Source organism: Thunnus albacares, chromosome 11 (assembly GCF_914725855.1).
Source record: "Thunnus albacares chromosome 11, fThuAlb1.1, whole genome shotgun sequence".
NCBI classification, from domain to species: Eukaryota; Metazoa; Chordata; class Actinopteri; order Scombriformes; family Scombridae; genus Thunnus; species Thunnus albacares.
Window position 1 is genome coordinate 30,271,352 of NC_058116.1, and position 21,364 is coordinate 30,292,715.

The 21,364-nt window shown below is 37.4% G+C and overlaps 2 protein-coding genes and 1 long non-coding RNA gene across 6 annotated transcripts in view; 1 reads left to right on the forward strand and 2 right to left on the reverse strand.

The window, feature by feature from the left end:
* LOC122992157 (T-lymphocyte activation antigen CD80-like) overlaps positions 1-4,912 on the reverse strand; it is a 37,327-nt gene extending 32,415 nt beyond the window's left edge. For 2 of the 3 annotated variants that reach the window (XM_044365803.1, XM_044365801.1), the window contains exon 1: positions 2,643-3,397. Coding sequence is in view for 1 of the 3 variants with exons in the window: in XM_044365804.1 (XP_044221739.1) it covers positions 2,643-2,689 (47 nt within the window). In the remaining 2 variants the exon portion in view is untranslated. Of the gene's footprint in view, positions 1-2,642; positions 3,398-3,908 lie in introns of those variants that run through there. The other variant, XM_044365804.1, reaches the window with a different exon arrangement.
* On the forward strand, positions 3,469-7,506 carry LOC122992166. The gene is made up of 2 exons (XR_006405994.1): positions 3,469-3,576; positions 6,519-7,506. It is a non-coding gene; the product is annotated as an uncharacterized LOC122992166 (long non-coding RNA).
* LOC122992159 (CD276 antigen homolog) lies at positions 6,678-12,102 on the reverse strand. Of its 2 annotated transcripts, XM_044365810.1 has the most exons (5): positions 11,719-12,102; positions 9,073-9,459; positions 8,426-8,725; positions 8,165-8,254; positions 6,678-6,764 (listed from the first exon to the last, which is right to left on the reverse strand). In XM_044365810.1, the coding sequence occupies exons 1-5, from the start codon at positions 11,774-11,776 to the stop codon at positions 6,739-6,741; spliced, it is 861 nt and encodes a 286-aa protein (XP_044221745.1). In that variant the 5' UTR covers positions 11,777-12,102; the 3' UTR covers positions 6,678-6,738. The 2 variants fall into 2 exon arrangements, with proteins under 2 accessions (XP_044221745.1, XP_044221744.1); XM_044365809.1 differs by lacking the exon at positions 6,678-6,764 and having other exon boundaries at positions 7,733-8,254.
* Between the last annotated feature and the right edge of the window lie 9,262 nt (positions 12,103-21,364).

Below are 21,364 nucleotides of genomic sequence, written 5' to 3' on the forward strand. Positions count from 1 at the left end.
TTTCTGACATTTCACATGTGAAGCTTTCAAGGGCACACATGGCAACATTCACAATGGATTTGTAAATGTTTATCCAGACTTCATCACATGTGATATAGTCTGGATAAACATAAAACACAAATCAACTCAGAAATTACATGACAAAAACATCTAAATTTATGAACACTTTTCTTCAGTATCAAATCCAGTTACCGTGAGAACAGGAACTGCTCATAGCTAAGATATAACATTTCAACAGGTATAACATTAAGTAAACAATAGGTATAACATTTCAAGGATACAACATTGCCAGAGGAAACTGACTCACTGACTCAGTCGCAACATTATACTTCCTGTTTGCATTCCCCAAAGCATTTTGAAGGACTGTATTTGCTAAACTCAGAGAATGAAAGAATAACAAGGAGCGACATAATCCATTAATACTGCTTCAACATTTATTTGATATCCCTTGAACAATGACACTTTCCTCTCTCTTCATTCATATACAGATATTTAGTGTTCTGAACATGTGTGAACATACAGGCAAAAACCACCCCAAAAACCATTTAAATATTTAAATAATGGCATTCTAGTAAAAGTAAAACAATATCCTTAGATTAAAACTGTAAAACATAAAACTGTAACTCCCTCCGGCACTAATTAGGTTTTAAAGGATTAATCTATATTTTTTATTGTCAACAAATCCCATGAAAAGAACATAACCAAAAATATAAAAATGTATTAGTCCATCTTTTAATACTTTTCCACTGCAGTTTTTAGCAAACGTTGAGTATTGAGTGTGTGTGTGTGTGTGTTTGAGCCACACCGCTGCACTTTGTGACATGTTCCTTCATTATGAAGAGTTTGGAGCCGTTTCTAAACAAACTAACATGACCAAACTCTTCATGATGAAGGATCATGTCACCCAGTGCAGCGGTGTGGCTCACTGACGTGTTTTTAATAGTTTTTGGAACAACAACGGAGTTCTACAGCACAGATGAATAAGATATATCAGGCTTTGACACACACATTATTTTTTAGTAGATCAGTTCATCATTGGTTTTAGGATTTGCTTCTCATTTGGCAATAAGAAAAACAATTAATAAAACGGCCAACAATAAAATGTATCTCATTTCCCAAGATTATGTTCTTATTATATTTTATTATAATATTATTAATGTCAGCTGAAGAGTCAGTCACACTGGATCTGGTTCAAAAGTAGTTCAGTCGACTTCAGTAACAATCAGTAACTATAAACGAGTCGCTCTGCTGTCCATTTCCATTAACATTCTCTATTTTAATTACAGTTGAGTTTTGTAGCTAGGTAATTTTTATACAAAAGTAGGTTTGTAAAGGTTTACAGCCTGCCAAGGTATTCATCACAACTGCTCCTCAGTCCCTCTCTTCAACCGTTCTCTCATCCTCAGTCCTCTGCAGTGTCTCTGTCCCTATCTCCAGCCCCCACTCACTTCTCCCAGGTCATTTACTTTTCTTGCCAGCCTCTGGCTGTCCACCACATGCCCTCGGACTTTCCCTCCTTTTCTCAACACCTGACTGCCCCATCCATCCTCACACCTGTTCCCACTTCTCATCAGTCCATCATTCACCTGAGCTTTCCTGCCCATTTCCCTACCTGCACCTCATTCCCTAATCAACCTTAATCAATCCCTAATCAATCAGTACATCCCAAGTCTCTTATTTGATCTTTCCTCGCTCCTCAATCCTTGCTTGAACCAGAAATTGTTCTGGTCTGCCATCTTGAAGGCCGTCCCAAGTCTCCTATTTCTACTCTGAGATGCGAGGAGCGAGGAGTTATAAGTGAGGAAACACGAGAGCAGCCTTCACGGAAGTCTTTTACCAGCTGACACGCCCCCTTATTGGATATCAGTTATTGATTGGATTCTGCAGCTGATTGGACTGATCTGATACATCAGTTTCATACCGGAGGGAAAACAGATAACAGAGTAAACTCAAATGTATCACTCCCAAGTTTTATATTTTATTTATCTAGTTAAAAATCTGTGTTAATTGTCGGTCTGATCAACAAAAGAACCATAAACAACTTTCTTCATTCATTAGAGAGATTTTTCTTTTCATGATCTGTTATTTCCCCCATTAACTGTTATTATAGATAAAATTAAAGTCAGGGAGAGTCTGCTGTTTGTCAGCAAGAAAGAGTTTAAACACATTTATATTTGACATAATTTGTCATCATTTCCATTCAGTCACATTTGAGGCTGAAAATTCCTGAGCGTCTGCTTTGATATGAGTTACATCATTTCATTTTTCCCTGAAACATTTAGCCCAATAAACCATTTCCACTGTTAGAAAGACACCCTGATCATATTCTGGGTTATTAAATAATGAATTCACTATCAGGATATCAATAAACAATGAATAAATAATATAAACGCAGTCTGCTAGTAAAAATGGTTCATGTGCCTCTGAGCAGGACACAGTATAAACACAGAATGCTTCCAGAGTGTTTCCTCTGATAAGTTCAGTATTTAATCAAACCCCACTGTATGTTAGGTAATACCTCATGTTGATCTACAGCATCTCACATTATTTTGGAATGAAAGAAATCAGTGACAAGTGGAACCAATGATGACACTGTGATTAAAGCATCTGTAGCAAGGCAACTATTGGTGAATTAAGCTTACCTCTGACTCCGGCCTTTAACCCTCAGGTCTTTAAGTTTCTGATTCATGCAGGCCTTTATGTCTGCCTCTGCAGTGCCTGGAAAGTGCCCTTACACTTGAGCTGTCAAAACAGAAAGACAAATATTGCAAGAAAGAAAATAAGATTCATATCACAAGAGGAAAGCACTGTAAATGGATTCAGGATAATGTTGATGCAGAGGTTTTGTAAAAATACAAGGACTATTTCAATTTCAACCCCTGCATGAGACATGCCAGATTGGAGGAAAAAAAATCAAAATTTGGAAATACAATGAACAAAGATTACATACATGGAGTAACAAATAATTAGAAAAACTTTTCAATTTTGCACCATTACATGGAAATGGAATATAGATCAAAGTGTGTGCTGATGAATCTTTGTCCTTCCAACAAGTAACATTGCTTATATCATCGCTCTGAAAAGGCTGAAATCTCAACAAACGGACAAAAAGCTTCTCAGTGAGATTATATTATTGTTAGGATGGACACACATCACCACAAATCTGCAGCCATAGGCAGACACTGTGAGTCTTAGTTATTTAGTACAATGACAATAGAAAAAAAGAAAACAAAAATACTTTGTTAAAACCATGTATATGATTTTTATCAATCCGACCCTATTTCAATCATAACTCAACTGTATCTCACGACGTAACTTAAAAACTATAACTACATACAGCAGCAAGGAAAAACTCCCCTTTAACGGGAAGAAACCTCAAGCAGAACCGGACTCTAGGTGGACGCCATCTGCCTCCACCGGTTGGGTTGAGACGTTATTATATTTATATACTCAAAAGAAAGAAGAGAGAGAGAGAGAGAGAGAGAGAGAGAGAGAGAGAGAGAGAGAGAGAGAGAGAGAGAGAGAGAGAGAGAATATGCTGAAGTGGAAGAAATAATTTCTACTGCTGGATAACAGGTAGGTTAAGTTAAAAAGTGCCTTTTGATTTTCCTTCTGAGGTTCTTCAATTGTACTTAGAATCTGTACGTTAATGATAACGTGCGAATCATTGGAGTAACGTTCAGTTAACGTCGACGTAACGTTACACCGTGCTAAATTCACAGATGAAGCTATGCAACGAATGATTTCACCGAACAAGTAATTAAATGTGGCAAAAAAAACTAATTTATGTACTTATAAAAGCATACGACTTAACGTTACAACTATTAGCATCTAACTAGCTAGCTGGCACGGTGTCAAAGTAACATTAGCGTTAAGCTAGTTTTAAATTAACAGTTAACGTTACTCACCACTCACTGCCAGTAATTTACCGTTGCTGAGTATTTTCGCCATCCTCCCCTTGTCAGCTTACCCGCGCAGCTGTGCTCCATCAGTCCGATCATGTCAGGGTCATTCACCATTTTCTCCTTTGATACACATTTTTCTTTAAATATACTAATTTGGTCGTCGTCGATCCCGATCCGTTTCTCTGTCTCCGTCTGTGACGTTAATCTGCTTCCAACGGTCAAAGATGACGATGCTTTCAAGTGCACCATCCAAGATTCGTCTTCATCAAAAGCTTGTCTCACGTTTACTTACAGAAGTAAGCGTTATGTAAAGTAATTTTATGTAAAGTAATTTTTTGGTGCAGATTTTACTAACTTTATACGGATTAAATGAAATGAATTAATGAAATGAAAAAATAGGTCAGACATGTAATTGATCAAATAATAAATTACGGAGGTCCCGAAGGCAGCATGGGGAACCCAGAGTGTATGGGCGGGAAGCGCGAGCTCAATACTTTTATTAATACACTCAATACACTTAAATGACGGTGGCAAAATGTCCAGGAAGAGAACATTTTACAAAGAGCACATTTTCAATCCAAAAATGTAAATTCCTCTTGAGACTTGAAACATGTCATTTATAACATGCTAAATCATGTCACATGTGAAATGTCTCAGTTTACATGGAAGGAAAAGCTCTTGAGTTTACATGTGGAATCAATCTGTGAGATGTATCAGTTCACATAGGAAATGTTGATTTTATAAAAGTTTGCATTCAAAACATGTCTTTTATCACATGTGAATGTTTCATTTCACGTGTGACTTTATCCCTCTCATATGTTAAGTTTGCATTCACATATAAAATTAAAAACTTTTTTTTTCACATGTGAATTTAAGATACACATGTGATTTCTAAATGTGAAACTTAGGTTCACGTGTGAAACCACAACATCATATGAAATGTTTCACTTCACATGTGACATTATCTTTTTCACATGTAAAGTTTGCAATCACATGTAAAGCTGAAAACATGTTGTCTTTTTCACATATGAATTTTAAGATACATGTGATTTTTCCAAATGTGAAACTTAAGTTCACATGTGAAATATTTCACTTAACATGTGACACTATCCTTTTCACATGTAAAGTTTGCATTCACATGCAAAGCTAAAAACATGTTCTTTTTTCACATGTGAATTTTAAGATACACATGTGATTTCCAAATGTGAATTAAGTTCACATGTGAAATCACATGTGAAAGACTGAATTTCAAATGTACTTTTTTCGTAAGGGTGATCAGATCACAAGTGGACAGTGCTAAATACAAGTGCGATCCGATCACTCAAACAACTTGCCAAGGTGGTCTGGGACACATTTGACCACATACCTTTTGTACGCTAATGTGTCCTGATGTGTCCCCGATAAGGACGTAACAGGAAGTTACGTTATCAGTTCAGGATGTGGTGGTTATTTTGGTGACAGCGCACCAGCACCGAAAAACTTTGTCCTGCCAGTCTCAAAAGTAGGAATAGCCGGTACATGTATATTAGTTCTTGAAATATATTTGTTTTCTTAGCTAGCTCATGCCAAACAAATCTGGCACTTGTCTGGTGACAGACTGATGTAATAACTGTGTGCATGGCCCTTTGACTTTCTAGCAAAAGTGACATAGGCAGTAACAATATCTGAACACAAGTGGAGACGCATGACAGACACAGATGGGAACAGCGATGTGTCTCGGCTGTCCACTTGTGTTTGGATCACCAAAACACATTTTAAAACCAAGTGTAAGATGCTATGTAAAGGATTTTAAAGAGGTTATTATACTTTTTGTGGACAAACCATGTCAGACACACGTTATTGTTCCAAGCAGAGTATTTTACAGTTGTTAAATCTTTAATCAACGGTGCTGGCTAGCTAACCAGCTAACATTAGCCCAGAGTTTTAAGCCTTTTTGTCAACATTTTCTTGTTCAATATTGCTATTAAATGCAATATAGTGTTAATTTTAAATTCAGTTCAATTTTATTTATATAACACTATGACACTTTAATAATTGTCATTCAGTCATAGTTGTAGATAGTTATACCACATAGAGGGGTAGTTACATTCTAAACATAGAAGACAAAGCAGATAATTACTGGTAAATTGTGAAACTGTAACCCCTCAAAAAAATTGCCTGCATGACGCCCCTGCTCTAGCGCCACCAGCAGATTAATGTATGGGTTTAATCTATTAATCAAAGTAATTCAAAGTCATTCACAGATGACTGACAAGCCAATAATAAGTCAGAATAAACGTAGACAGTAGACAGTAAAAACAATGAAACTAATGCACACGGGAAATAAAAATTATGAAAATGAAATAAAATAAAATAGATTTAAAGATATTTTGCATTGATTAATGCAAGAAAAGATTTGTGAGCCTGAAAAGTTGTCCAGGAGGAAACATGTTCAATGTATTTAATAAGTATTATATGAACCAGAGAAATGTACCAGAGTTTGATTGAGCTGCACAAAACAGGTTAAAGTACAAAACATCGGCTCCATTCATACCGCTGACTCTTATTTGTCTTTGTCACTCTCTGTGGTTTTTGTTTCGTCTGCATCTTTCTTGCGGTCATTTGTTTCCTCAGAAGCAGAAGAGTCTTCATTGGTCGCACTTGCTGTGGCACCATCCCTCCTCACTGGCAAACAGTAAAGTGCAGACTGATGCCCTGGTAGCAAATTGACTGTCTCAGGTTCACTTTCATCAGCACTTTCAACATTTCTATTCTGCATGTTGGAAGGAGCTTCACCGGCATTTCCTCCAGCTGAGCCTCCACTTGCTGATGAGCCGGATGGGTTTGCTGTTGGCTAAGGACTCCAGTTTGATGTTCTTCCTGGAATTAAAGGCAACTATTTTAGTCTTGACAATACAAAAAGGGTGACAGGGCAGTGGTAGTGCTGGATGTTTTGTCTTATATTTAGCCATGTTAGGAGCATGGCTTTACGAAGCATAATGTTTGTCAGTGGGTTGGTGTGTCGGTTCACCACTTTCATCCTGACTGAAATATATCAAAAACTATTTTCTACAGACATCAACGGTGTCCAGAGGATGAATCCTTCTGACTTTGGTAATACTTTAACTTTCCCTCTAGTGCCACCATAAAGTTGACATTTGTGCTTTTAAGTAAAATATCTCAACAAATGTTGGAAGGACTGCCATGACATTTGGTACAGACATTAATGTTCTGCTCTGGTTGAATTGTAATAACTTCCTGTGACTTTCAGGGCAAAGTATTCATTTGTCCAATATTTTGGTTTATGACTAAATATCTGCAAAACTAACGACATTTGCATCTCAGCTTTTTATTTGTTTAGTGCATGTATGTATAATAAGAACTGGATATGGAAATGACGCTCAGATTTGCGACCAGTTTAGCCCAGTGGTCACTCACAGTATTGTAGCAAAAAGCATTTTCCCCATAGACCGCCATTATAAAAGTCGACGTCTGTAAAACTATTGACAGGACACGTCGAACTGCAACGAAGGTCAATTATGACTCTTTCTGTTATGAATTTTTGATCCATGAAGGTTTTATATTTATAAAACGTTCCTCGAGCCTAAAAGAGAAACTCCCTCAGGGGGTCAGTCTCAGTCAGAAATTGTTGCCAACTAAACCTTCACTTTTCCAGCAGTTGGGGAAACAACAGACATGACTTACCTTGGTTTTGACAAGCTGCAGCACTACACACTGTAGTCTGTACTGTACATTTACTGCCAGATTGACAATTTACTATTAACCTTTTCCTCTGCTCCGTTCGCATTCATCAACACTTTTCTGCCGCTCGCTCTCTCACTCAACTACTCACTCACCCACTACACACACACATTACACACTGTCCAATTCCTTAACGGAGCTACGCTACCCAGAGTTTCCTAGGAAATGACAAAGAGGTTGACTCACGTTTTAGAACAGCGCTGCACAGAGGCTCCCAAACACTACTGATTTCCTAATAAATGGATATTTGACCTTATTTCTGGTGTTAAAAAAAATATTTTCTTGGCCTGGCCAGGGTTCTCGTTGGCCCGGTGGCCCGCCAAGCCTGTACAGTTATAAGGGAAACACTGGAGAGAGTTGTTTCAGGTCACATGGACAAACAAACGATTACAATGGGCAAACACTGTAAACATCTGCCAGACCTGCACCTGTCCTCCCCATTAACAACCATGTGACCGAATACTTATAACATATTAAACACATCAAACTTTAAAAGGAAAGTAAAAGGAAACACTTACTACGGTGCAGATACAGGATGACAATCAGCGCCACAACACAAACAAGGGCAACAACAAATCCAATTCCAATTCCAAGATCATGTCTTTTATCTGAAAAAAAGACAAATACAACACAAGAGTTGTCACAGTGTTTTAACATGAAGAAATAATAAATTCAGATGATTGATATAGTCTGTCAGAAATTATTATTTGATTATAAATTAAGGGAAAAGTAAGATTTTGGTCACAAATTAAAGAAATCAAATGTAATCCTCTCATCACCTGGAGTCTCGAGTGTCGTATCTTTAGTTACACTCAGTGTCTGGTTTGAAGTGGGGTTGTGAACTCTGCAGGTCACTCTCTGTGACCCTGTGATGTTGGCTGTGCTGCTGGTACTGTAAGTGCCGTCTTCTTCAGAGGTCATAGTCGTCTGTACTTCATGTTGTTCCAGTGTACGTTCTGATTGATTCTGTCCGCCCTGGGAAGTCCATTTGATTTCAGGTTTAGGGTAACCCCCCTTTGTGCTGCAGGTTGCTGTCTTATTTGATTGATTTATCTCAAGATTTGGTTCCTGGAAAGGAGCTGGAAATAGATCAGGATTAGTTTAGCAGGATTTTTCATGTGTATATGTGAGCATTCATACAAAGTTTTGGTTATCAAGGAACTTATAATAAATATGCAAATAAAGAATGACAAATCTGAAATGTCTGGTAATTTAATAGCTACAAAATGATGTGATTTCCTGTAAACTTCCCTTAATATTTAGTGGTTTACCAGACCCCCATTATTCATTATTTATTTATACCACTACATATTCATATGCTCAACTGAGATATCTTCAAATGAGACAAAAAAACCCCAAGACCTTTCATCAGTGATTCATTTGACATAATACAGAATATGAATATAAAAAGTACAGATGATCATACCTGCTACACACACAGTGGTCTGGCAGAGCTTCTTTGTTGATTCGGGTGGTGAGTTGAAAATGACTTCAAGGGAGGTTTGATCATCTTTCAGTATCAATTCCTCAATAACAAGTGATAAATTTCCATCACGCAATTGATCAGGGAAGATTTTGGTTCTATTTTTAAATGACTGGCTTTGGTGCTTTAAGTCTGGCTTTCCTTTATTGTACATATATACAACAAGGCCAGAATTATCTTGACCTTGCCAGTATATAAAACTTTTCTCTGGTTGGAACGGTTTACTGAAGGTGTGATGGCATCTCCAGAGCCACGGAGCTCCTCTGGTTCCATTGGCTTGACATGAGTTATTTTCAGATGAAAATGGCAGCAGCAGAACCAAATGGAAAACTACAAAGAAACAAACAAACAAAAAAAAGATTCAGTAAATCCAAACAATAGTAAACCATCTTGGTTAGAATGAGATAACAGGCTGAAAAATCAGAGTTCATCTGCTCTATTTTCATGTTCTAATAAGTAGTCAGTGAATCAAGGATTGATATCTGTGAACCTGCAAACTATTTATATCAACAAGTACATAATCAATAAAGTCAACTTTTTGCAGTCAGGCTCTCATGCGTATGAACAAGCAGGTGCACATTCACGTCTTGAGCTCATTCCACCTTAAAAAAACATAATGCAATTTTCCGAGGTGCCTTGTGTTACATTACAGGAGATCAATGTCAAACTCATCACTGTAGAGCTGCATCCAGGGCGACCAGATGCATTAACAAACTAAGTGCCTGCTTAGGGCCCCCATCGCCACCAGAGGGCCCCCAAGAGTGCTTAAAATGTCCCACAAGAGAACTGGAAATGTTTTTTTTTCTTTGTTTTTTGATGTATTAAATGTCAGAAAACACAAGAAGAGTAAACTGAACTGAAGCAACTTGAACATTTTTCACATCTATACATAGTTTTCAAAGATAATTATTCAGCTTTATATTTCATTCTTGAACCATTATTGTTATCTTGTTACAGGTTCCTCTCTTCATTTTATGTCATTATTTGAATATTTATTTCATATTGTCTGTTTTTCACATTTGCATTTATTTTTTTATATAAGAAGGAAGTTTTACTGAGTGAGGTACTTTTTATATAAGTTATTTGATTTTAATTGTAAAGTTGATTGTTGTTGTTGTTGATTTTTTTTTTTTTAACCAAAAGCAATTAAAGTGGTCAACTTGTTTACAGTAAATGCATTTTCTGCTGGTTCATTGTGTTAATTTTCAGAACACCATGTTAAGTATACCACTTCGTACTGTATCACTTTGAATATTAAAGTACAAATTAACACCAGGCCACTCTTGTGAGTTTGCTACCTGTTACGATTAAAAACCATAGCAGGGTAAAAACATGCCAGGCTGGCAATGGTATGATGTAAACAACACAGTTACAACTAATAGAACTGACAATGGGTGTGTTAGATTTACAGCAGGTGTGAGAATGATCAAGTATTGACAATAGTCAATAGTATTGGCGGCACCAAGGCAGTGGGGGGCCCCCAAATCAAATTCTGCTTAGGGCCCCATAAAGGCTTGCTTTAAAGTGTTCATCAGAGAAGATCTGAGGACCGGCTAGTTCTTGATACCCGACCAATAATTTAGCCTTCCAGTTCTTTGCACCATATAAATGGAAGGAATTACAAATTCACTTTAAAACATGAAAGTCTCATCCCGATAGATTAATTTAAACTTTTAATTTAAGGCTCTTTCTCTTCTCACTTTCTGTCCACAGAGTCAAAACTAAACATTGAGAAGCAGCTTTCAGTTTCTGTGCACAACATATGTGGATCAAACTCCCAGAAAACTGCAGGTCTGCTGCATCTCTCAGTTCTTTTAAATCAAGGATAAAGACTTTCTGTCACGGTCTGCTCCTCAGTCCCTCTCTGCAGCCAGTCTCTCATCCCCAGTTCTCTGCATTTCTTCTCCCTGGCCATGTTCTCTCTTTCAACTTCCCAGACCTGCCGTTCTCAACTTGTCCACCAGATGCCCTCCCTCTTCTTCACATTTATGCACCTGTTTCCACTCAGTAATTCATTCCCTGCTTCTCATTCCCTCATCAGCTCCTCTGTACTTATATCGGTCCATTTCTTTTGTTATCAATGTTGCTTCTATAAACTCTCATGGTTCAGCCATCCTGATCCTGTTTGCCTATTTATTTCCTGCCTGCTTTGCCCCCCTGGTTACCTGTTGTGGACCGCCTCTCGTTGCTACCTGTGTTTTTTGCTTTTTTGTATTAAATTTTCTTCTCATTTCACCTGCCTGGCTTGAGTGTCTGCGTTTTGGTCCTCTACTTGTCTGTCCTGTCCTCATCCATGACACTTCTCTGTTTGCTGCTGCCTTTTATTCACTCAAATTTGGAGTTTGATTCATATCTCATGCTGCACTGTAACATTTATTCTGCTGTTTTATTCAATTTTATCTTTTTTTCTCTCTTTTTAACTGTATTTAAATGTGTATTATGTATCTGTTCCATTTCTATTTAAGACCTGAAGACACCTTGATCTCAGTGAGACTAACTGATGATGCTACATATAAAATCTCATATTGATGTTTCTGATGATCTGCATAAATGAATTAAAAGTCAAATTTCAAGGTGATAATATCTTACCTTGAAGGTAGACAGATGACAAAACCTTCATCATTCTAGCATTGTTTGCAAATGACATCCTGACTTGACACTTGACAGTGCAGACAGGATGAGGGCTGGCCTAATTTAAATATGACCTTACTTCCTTTTTGACTACAGATATCAGTGATTTGACGTCAGTGATTTCGTCGGTCGGGGAGGGGATACCTGACAATAAAGTCTCTTTCTTCCTGTAACTACAATCAATGTTGTACTTCCCCCTCTCTACTGTCTCACCCCCAGGTTTAAAATGTTTAATTCAATTTTAATATTACTTTGCTTTTATTATTATTACCTTACTTTTGTTCTATTTTCATTCTTCTGTTACACTTGTGCAAACGAAAGCCAAGACAGTCTTTGTATGCTGCAAACTTTGCTAAGAAAACTGATTCTGATGACTTTCTGGGTTCATTTGTTTTTAGACACTCTGTTATATTATGTGAGATTGACTTTTGCATTTTTGGTCACTCTGAAATTAAGTTATGATAACATTGTACTCACCAATGTGAGAGCAGTCAGACAATCAGATGGGTTGTAAACAAACCCCCATGTTAGGCTGCATAAGTCCGAAAACTGCTCCATGTTAAAACAGCACAAGTGACTGTGTTGGTGGAGATGTGATGAAATCAATCCAGGAAGTCCAGTTGGAGTTACAGATTTATGCATTTAAAGGCTTATCAGATGCCAAAACACCACACAGTGGTTTTAAATGAGTATTTAAAACCACTGTGTGGTGAGAGACAGGACAGGATTTTACAACTCAAATTATCACAAATGTTTTCTCTTACATTGCTACGATCATGAAGTTAATAGTTGAATACGGCGTTCACATTACAAAGTAATCCACCAGGAACGTACACTTGCATGTATGTGATGGCCAGCGCAGATCATTGCCAGATGATGTCATGTTGTGTTGGAGTAATAGTTGAACCAGGTTTCTCACTCTTCTGTCAACAAAAAGGCTGTAAAACCTTCAGACTAATCAACAGATACAATTTGTTTGTGTAATTCGTAATTTTACTATATTTCTGTGTTTGTTTTAGGTTATTTATTTACTCATCATTCACTCAATTTACTTAACGTTGCTCTTATTACGTTTATTTATTTAACTAATCTTGTATCCTTTGCTTTCTATATATGTTCTTCTGTCTGCTCCATGTGGCATCTTATATTGTACTGTTAACTTGATTATGAATAAAAGTTTTTGAAAAAATAAACAGGACCGAGAAAAAAACCCCAAACAAACAAACAACCAAAAAACATGTTTCTGAAGAACGACACCTTTGCCAAACTTACTTGCAGCAGAAAATGAAGCTGACTGTTTTCCAGATATCCTGGTTCTACTATCCAGAACTTTCATTCACACTCACGGTTTTCCTGTGTATTTAGGAATTATTTGCAACATTACAAGTGTATTTGCTTTCAGTTTTATCACCAAATTCGAAATTAATTTATTATCATTTTACAACACAAGGTTGTATAGTGAAATGTAGTTTGTAGTCACTCAAAAAACAGAAATTAAAGAAATGGATTGATAAATAATAAGTCATAAATAAACTATTTGTTATATTGTAGTGCAGAGGATGAATTGAGCGGATACTTCTGTATCTCTTGTCAGACAGCAGCAGGTTGAACAGGCTGTGGTTGGCTAGGTATTGTCTTTTAGTATCCTTTGGGCTCTGTGCAGGAGCCTCACCTCACCGATATCACTGATGCTTGGTAGATGGGAGAAGGGTACCAATGATGTTCTGGGCGGTTTTAATCACCCGCTGCAGAACCTTCCTGTCTTGGGCCGTGCACATCTCATGCCAATTTGTGATGTTTCCAGTCAGGATGCTTTCAAGAACTTGGGACGGGAATTTTGCCTTCTTAAGTTTCCTTAAGAAATATAGTCGTTTTGAACATTTTTTACTAGGGTGGAGATGTGTGATGTCCGTGACAGGTTCTCTGTGATGCTGATACCCAGAAACTTAAAACTGTTCACCTGCTCCACCTCTGCTCCACTGATGTAGACAGGGGTGTGTGTCTTCTAAAATCAACAATCGGCTCCTTGGTTTTGTTGACATTGAACAGTAGCTTGTTCTCTGTGCACCATTCTGCAAGATTGTTGATTTCCTCCCGATATGAACTCTTATTGTTGTTTGAAATCCAGCCAACAGAGTTCTCTCCACATCGGGGTTGCAGTCATGAGTGTACAGCGTGAATAGTAGGGGGCTGAGCCCACAACCCTGGGGGGCTCTGGTGTACTAGAGTGTCTGGGGTCTGTTTGTGAGGAAGTCCAATATCCAGTTGCAGAGTGTGGTACTCAAGCCCAGAGTGCTACGTTTTCCAATCAGTTTCATGGGGGAGATTTTATTAAATGCTGAGCTGAAATAAACAAACAGCATTCTGATGTAGATGCTCTTATTTTCAAGGTGTGAATGGTAATTTGTCTGGCTGCTGATATTTGTTGTCCTGTTGTTAGGGATTTAGCCAGGTGAGAACAATGTCATGATAGAGGTCATGGCCAGATCTCCTTCACTTCACTTCAGATTAGGGGTAGCAGACAGATTGTTTTACATTCATCGTCCATGGGCATGCTTGTGTGTTTGTGTTTGAGAAGACATTGTTGAGTGCTCCAGGAGACATTCTCATGGGTCAGCAAAGAGGGCAAACAACTACATCAGACAAGTCTCAAGATTATTTATTGTACCAAATACATCCAATTTCTTGTATAGGGCCAGGGTGTAGAGCCCTGCGCAGGACTGTCTCCTTAATCCCGTTCCTGCTGGATTTCTGACCATTACCGACCGCTCCTGCAATACTTGGATTACCCACACCCGCAAACACTCTGACCATTCCAACACGTTCTCACTCCCAACTCGTCACATACCGAAGCTTGGTCAGGACCCTGTGGCGTCACTTTTTATCACACTGGGTACCCCTTTAGCGTCAGTTTTCAATGTCCATCCATCTTGATTGTTTATTAAAACTTTGCCCTCAAAAACATCACCTTCTGATGAGTTGGAAGAAGCAACAGGAGCATTTCTGCTAGGGGAGTCTACAGTGGCTGCTGAGTCTTCTTGGTCTTCTGCTTGCTGAGGCCCCTCTTGTGATTCTTGACCTGGAATTAAAGGGAAATGTTTCAGTCATGAGGGCACAACAAAACAGTGGTGAGTCTACTGATGTTTTACACCTCTCTAAATGATATCACATGATGTAAAGGTTTGTCACAGTTCATGTAGGAGATGAGTATGTTTTGAATTTGACATCAGGTTAATGAGAACCACTCACAGGAATTGAGACTTGTTTCACTTCTTATTTTTTCTTGCAGTATGGATGCTACCTACACCGTTTAGTCTATTCTTTGTACAGTACCTTATAATATACAGTTTCCTGCCATAGTCCTTTAACTTCTGTTTCTGCCTCCCTGCCTGCACCAGCTCTGATCCCAGATTTGATTTATTTGTCTTTGTCACTTTCTAAGGATGTTGTGTCATCTGAATCTTCTTTGCTGTCGCTTTATAGCTTTGTTTTCCCTTCTGTATCAGCAGTAACAGCAGCAGTGGTGTCCTCATTAGAAGTATCATCTGCAGCAGCAACCTGCCTCCTATAGAAACGGCAAGACAGCATGATGGTTTAGTAAAACTCTGCCTTCAGAAACATCACCTTCTGATGAGTTGGAAGAAGCAACAGGAGCATTTCTGTCAGCTGGAACTCCATCAGCAGCTGAGTCTTCTTGGTTTTCTCCAAGCTGAGACCTCTGGTTCAGATCTTTACCTGGAATTAAAGGTATATGTTTCACTCATGAGGGCACAACAGAATGGCTGTGGGTCTATTGATGTTTTACACCTCTCTAAGTGATATTACATGATGTAAAGGTTTGGCACAGTTCATGTAGGAGATGAGTATGTTTTGAAGTTGACATCAAGTTAATGTGAACCACACACAGGAAGAGAGACGTGTTTCACTTCTTTCTTTTCTTGCAGTATGGATGCTACCTACACTGTTTAGTCTATTCTTTATACAGTACCTTATAATATACAGATTTTCTAACTTCAGTTTAAATTCATTTTTAAGCCTCTTTGATACTTTTATGAGTAATATCATTTACAGGAGCGAGACTATTTCTTATGAGAGCTGTAAATCTGATTCTGGTTATGACCAGTGTTGGGGGTGTGGGAAGGTCAAATTATTTTATGTGACAACAATTCTGCTGTTTTTGTATTACCAAGGAGATCAACTGCATCAAAACAAACACACCTAATTTCTCCATGAGCTGTATCAACTCTCCCAGCTTGCAATCATAAGTATTGATTATTATTATTGAGTATTATTCTAAAACCAATATTTCTCCCACACTAATATTCATCATGACATTATTTTATCATATAACCTTTGTTTCCTATTTGGAGTCGTGTTAATAAATTTGTGTTTAAATGAGAATTGTTTCATTGCATGTGTCCAACACATTGTTCATGTAAAGGAACAAAATTAACATTACTTGGGTCCCAGTGCAATAAACAATACACAATAAATTGCACACATAAGCAAATGAATGCACAGAGTAAGCAAACAAGTGTTTTAATGAGCTTTATGTATCTAAAGTTTCTTTTCTGTATATCAAACTGGACTTCACATTGTGCATTGCATTCAACCTCCACTGTTACATCATTTAATCATTTATCGCACACGTCACATTTAATTTTTTCTCTTGTCACCTTCATATATTTCATACACTTCATTTCTTTCTCCATAGCACAATCCATATTTCCTTTGTACAGTCAATTATACAGTTTTATTTTAAGTTTTATATCCCTTTTCACAACTATTAATATTTCATCTGAATAACAGATTTAAAATGTTTAATTCAACTTTAATATTGCTTTATTTTGATTGTTATTAGCTTACTTTTGTTATCTTTTTAGACTTCTATGTTGTGTTTGTGTGAGCAAACACCAAGACACAGTCTTTGTATGCTGCATACTTGGCTAATAAAACTGATTCTGGTGACTTTCTGGGTTCATTTCCTCTTAACAACTCTGTTATATTATGTGGGAGTGACTTTTGCATTTTTGATCACTCTGAACATTAGTTATGATAACATCGTACTCACTCACTGGACACAGAAAAATACTCATATATTTGAATGGAGAGTGTGAGTGAACCGGCCCTAATAAAAGAAAAACTGCAGTACAGAGCTACAAATTTTAGTTTTGATGGTATTTTTCTACAGCACTTTATCACTAAACTGTCACCCTCACTCCATTTTTTCCCTTCCCCTCATAGGTCATCCCCACTACTGAATTATAAATATAAGACCTATAATTATTGTAAAATAAATGATAATAACACCAAACTTCATACAAAGTTTGTATATAATGTACTGTATGTATATAGGCATTTCTGCTGTATCCTACAAAAATGAGCTGCACTCAACCCCCACACCAGTGGCGGCTGGTGACTCATAAAATTGGGGAGGACAAGAGGAAAACCAACATGGAATCTTACAACAAACCGCATCAAACTATATCATTGTCCCCCACCTGCTGAAATCGGAGGGGTGGGGGGCAATTTTATATGCCAATAAAACAATTTGCTTTTAAAAACAAAAACCCCTGAGTGGTGTAAAGGCTGCTTCTTTAAAGACATTTAGCATATACATATTGTTTCTAAACAAAGAGCAGCTCATTTTAGCCATGGACTGGTTCAGATGTGTGATTTTACCAACAAAGTGAAATTCAAATGTATAGTATTGTTCTATTGTGACAACAGATCTATGTTCTCATCAAAAACAGACAAAATATCACATGATTTACACGTGTTTCCTATGTATTTTCTTAGTATACAGAAATATATAAAGTACCACAGAGCTTAAAATGTGATACAGGTTCAGATCAGTGCTGAATACTAGAAAGACTGAACACTAAAAACATTCACAGATCTAAAAGTGTAGGTTCACATCAGAAAGTATTAATGCATGTATCAAATACATGACTTACACACTCTTATCTATGTGCACGACATACAAAATATAGTCTACAAAGCTGACATGTTAACACTAGGGGTGCAACGGATCACAAAACTCACGGTTCGGATCGTATCACGGATTTGAGTCATGGATGGGATAATTTTTAGGATCAGCAAAAAAAAGGGGGGAGACAAATAAAACTTTGTTTTCTATTTATTCTGTAACACACTTACAGCACGAAACAGTAATGATCTTCTGCCCATGGTCTTAAATGAAAACATTCAAGACAAACAACATTTGAGATGTCTAATGGTTAAATAAAATAAAATAAAATATATGAAATATTCAATGCTCAATTATTGCAATATGAGGCATGATACCTTCCTCTTTTAAACACGGTAGTGAATGAAACAGCCTCTGTCCACATCATCAAAACTTGATGATAACTTAGAAACATGAACACCTGTCTTGTCCTGCAGCTTGTTGAATGAGCCACCCAACAAACATTCACCGCTAACGTCAGTTAGCAGCTAGATGCTAATTAGCTTCTCAGCTGCAGCACATCAAACAGCATGTAAGCATACCTACAGATGTCACTTCAGACCCGTTAGATGCTGGTTTGATTGTTACCCTTCAAAATCCCTGTTAGCGACATGCTGTCTGCCCATGACTTGTACTTACAGCAGTTTATTTACTTTGTCTTAAATGACACATTAAATTTTGCAAGATAGGCATTAAACCAGAGGAGAGCATTTTAAGATGGACCAATAGAATAGAGCTTATCAAGGAGGAGGTAGTGATCAACCAAATCAAAAGCTTTGGAAAGATCAATAAAAATTGGACCTGTAAGTAGGCCTTTATCAAAGGAGGAGAACACATCATTGGTGAATTTTAGCAGGGCTGTTGTGGTGGAGAAATTAGTTCTAAAGCCAGATTGGGTTGGAGATAGAATATTGCACAGATTGATGTACTGATATGATTGATTAAAGATAAGTTTCTCAAAAATTTTGGCAATGGTACAGATAATAGAGATTGGTCTGTAGTTATTCACATCTAGTGGATCTCCTCCTTTGAAAAGAGGGGTAACTCTAGCACATTTCCATATGGGGGGAATTGAACAAGTAGATAAAGACGTATTAAATAAATCAGCAAGGGGATACATTAGAACATGAGCTGCAAGTTTAACAAATTTAGCTTTAAAACCATCTGGACCAGCACTACTCTCTTTTTACTTATTCATAACATAAAAGACATCAATAGGAAGAATTTTTCTAAAGAAAAAAGAACCGTTAGAGGTAGTGCAGTTTAAAGAGCCAGCCATATCAGAAGAATTAAAGTGTTGGGAACCACAGAATAGATGAGAAATGACGGTTGAAAGCTTGGGAAATAAGTAGAGGATCAGTGATAGTTTCATTATTTATATGTATCCGATTTAAAAGGTTTTTGTTAGTTTTATTGAGAAATCCAGAACTCTCATTCATACTCACACTTTTCCTGTGCATTTAGGAATTATTTGCAACATTACAGGTGTATTTGCTTTCAGTTTTAACATCAAATTAAGTGGTTTAGATAATCTGGCTAATTTGTCTGGCTGCTCATGTTTGTTGTCCTGTTGGTAGGGATTTAGTCAGGTGAGAACAATGTCATGATAGAGGTCATGGCCAGATCTCCCTCATTTCATTTCAGATGAGGCATTGCAGACCGATTGTTTTACATTCACCTGCTTGTGTGTTTGTGTTTGAGAAGACATTGTTGGGTGCTCCAGGAGACATTCTCATGGGTCAGCAAAGAGGGAAATCTCAAGTCCCATCAGTGAAGTCTGACATTCATTATGAGTTTGTGTATTAATTTTACATGTGTGGAAGTGAGCTATTACCTCAAGTGAAACTCAAAAGGGAGTTAAATCAATCATCATCATTATGTCATAAAACTCAGACAGCATCTGATTAATACAGACCTGTTTTTAATGTTCAGACAGTTGGCATGCACCTCACTTATTTTTATCACACAACTACATCAGACAAGCCTCAAGTTTATGAATGTCATCAGCTGAATGTCATCTAATTTCTGGTATAGAGCCAGGGTGTAAAAGACACTCTCTGTTAAGAGCAGGGTTAGGGTTAGTTACTCACGAGACCTCAGCTAAACGCTGTCATGTTGGAGTTCTCCCTGCAGAGCGCGAGGGTCACCTCCTTGCAGCAATAACATCACTACCCACACTATATCTACATAGTCAGTAAAAAACATTTGATACAGCTCAGAAACGGTAGTTTCACCACTGAAAACAGCATATACAGTGACTAAGAATAAAATGATACAGAAATCCCCCCTTAACGATCATATTGTCACATATTCTGTTTTAAAAAGTTTTACTTGTTAATGTCTGATGACAAATCGTTCCATATTTTCATTTCTCTGTACAAATTCATAAAAGGGAGCATATTAGTTAAATTCAGCAGAGAACATTTTTTAAATGACTTATTTCATATTTAGTCAGGAAAGCCTGACAGCTGGATTACAATGAAAATATGAGGGTGTTAACAGGTGCTGGAGGTTTGAAAGTAGTCCAAGATGACCCTTTAACAGGCTATCTCTAGAGGAGGTCCACTCTGTCGGCTGAGGGCACTCGTCCAGTTTTATAGTGCGGCTTCAGTGCTCCGACAACACATACACCTTTCAATCAGATATGCTTATTACAGGTTCTATACTGAAATTATACTTCTATTACAGGTGCAGCAGGTCAATTTCAATTTGTCCAAAACTGTTTTAATAAACATTGCATGTTTATCCTTAGCAATTTCCATTATAAATTTTCAGTATAAATACATTTAGATCTCATGTCGGCCCTTAAAGGGCTAATCAGAAGTTACAATTCAGCTCAACTGACAATCATCATTATGTGTTTTAGTTAATTGTCATTTTTCATTGAGTCTTTACAGAAAATTATTTTAGAGGTAGGTTTGGGTGGAGTGTGTCTCGGGCATACTAGGTGAGACCTTTAACACCGTCTCTTGGCTGAGGCACACTTGAAGGCTACTGCTGGGTTTGTGCAACTGATATCAGTCTGCCTGCAAAACACCCAAAAATTAAGAAAATTTAAAAAGTGAAAAATATAAAAAAAATAATCACACAGTTTCCATCAACAATTTAACAATAAATACCATAAGTAACTGTAATCAGAGTATTCAAATCAAAACTTTGCCTTTGGTTAAACACTCACAAGAATTAAATTTCCCTCATTGTGAAGTTAACTCCTTTTCATTGATCGCTCCAAAAATCAAACATGAATCTAAGGAGCAAGGATACAATGAGTATAAACACAGGATCTGTCAGGAGAGATAAATGCTCGTGGGCGATAAGATGATGTAAAAACATAACACATGAAATAACAATAGCATGAAATCACTAAATATCAGGTCAACTTCAATACAAAAGGTCCAAAATGAGTAATCACCAAGTTTCATATACAACAAGGTCAGCATTGATTCATCTGCGAAAGGTGAAGGTTGGTTTCCTGGTTGTCCGAAGAGTTTGGTGTGGTGGGGGAGGCAGTCTAGAGATGAAGGAGTCCCAGTTCCTGAATCTTAAGAATTAATCAAACTCGAGTCTTGTAGTCAGCGCTCAATGGGTAATTGTGTCTAAAAAATTTGTAACCAAGTCACACTCACTTCTCTGGGC

Coding starts and splice junctions, on each gene's coding strand:
- LOC122992159 (XM_044365809.1), bottom strand. CDS start 11,776: ATGTCATTTGCAAACAATGCTAGAATGATGAAGGTTTTGTCATCTGTC. Junction 9,460..11,718: donor GTCATCTGTCTACCTTCAAG/GTAAGATATTAT, acceptor GTTTCTTTGTAG/TTTTCCATTTGGTTCTGCTG. Junction 8,255..8,425: donor TACGACACTCGAGACTCCAG/GTGATGAGAGGA, acceptor TCTTTTTTTCAG/ATAAAAGACATGATCTTGGA.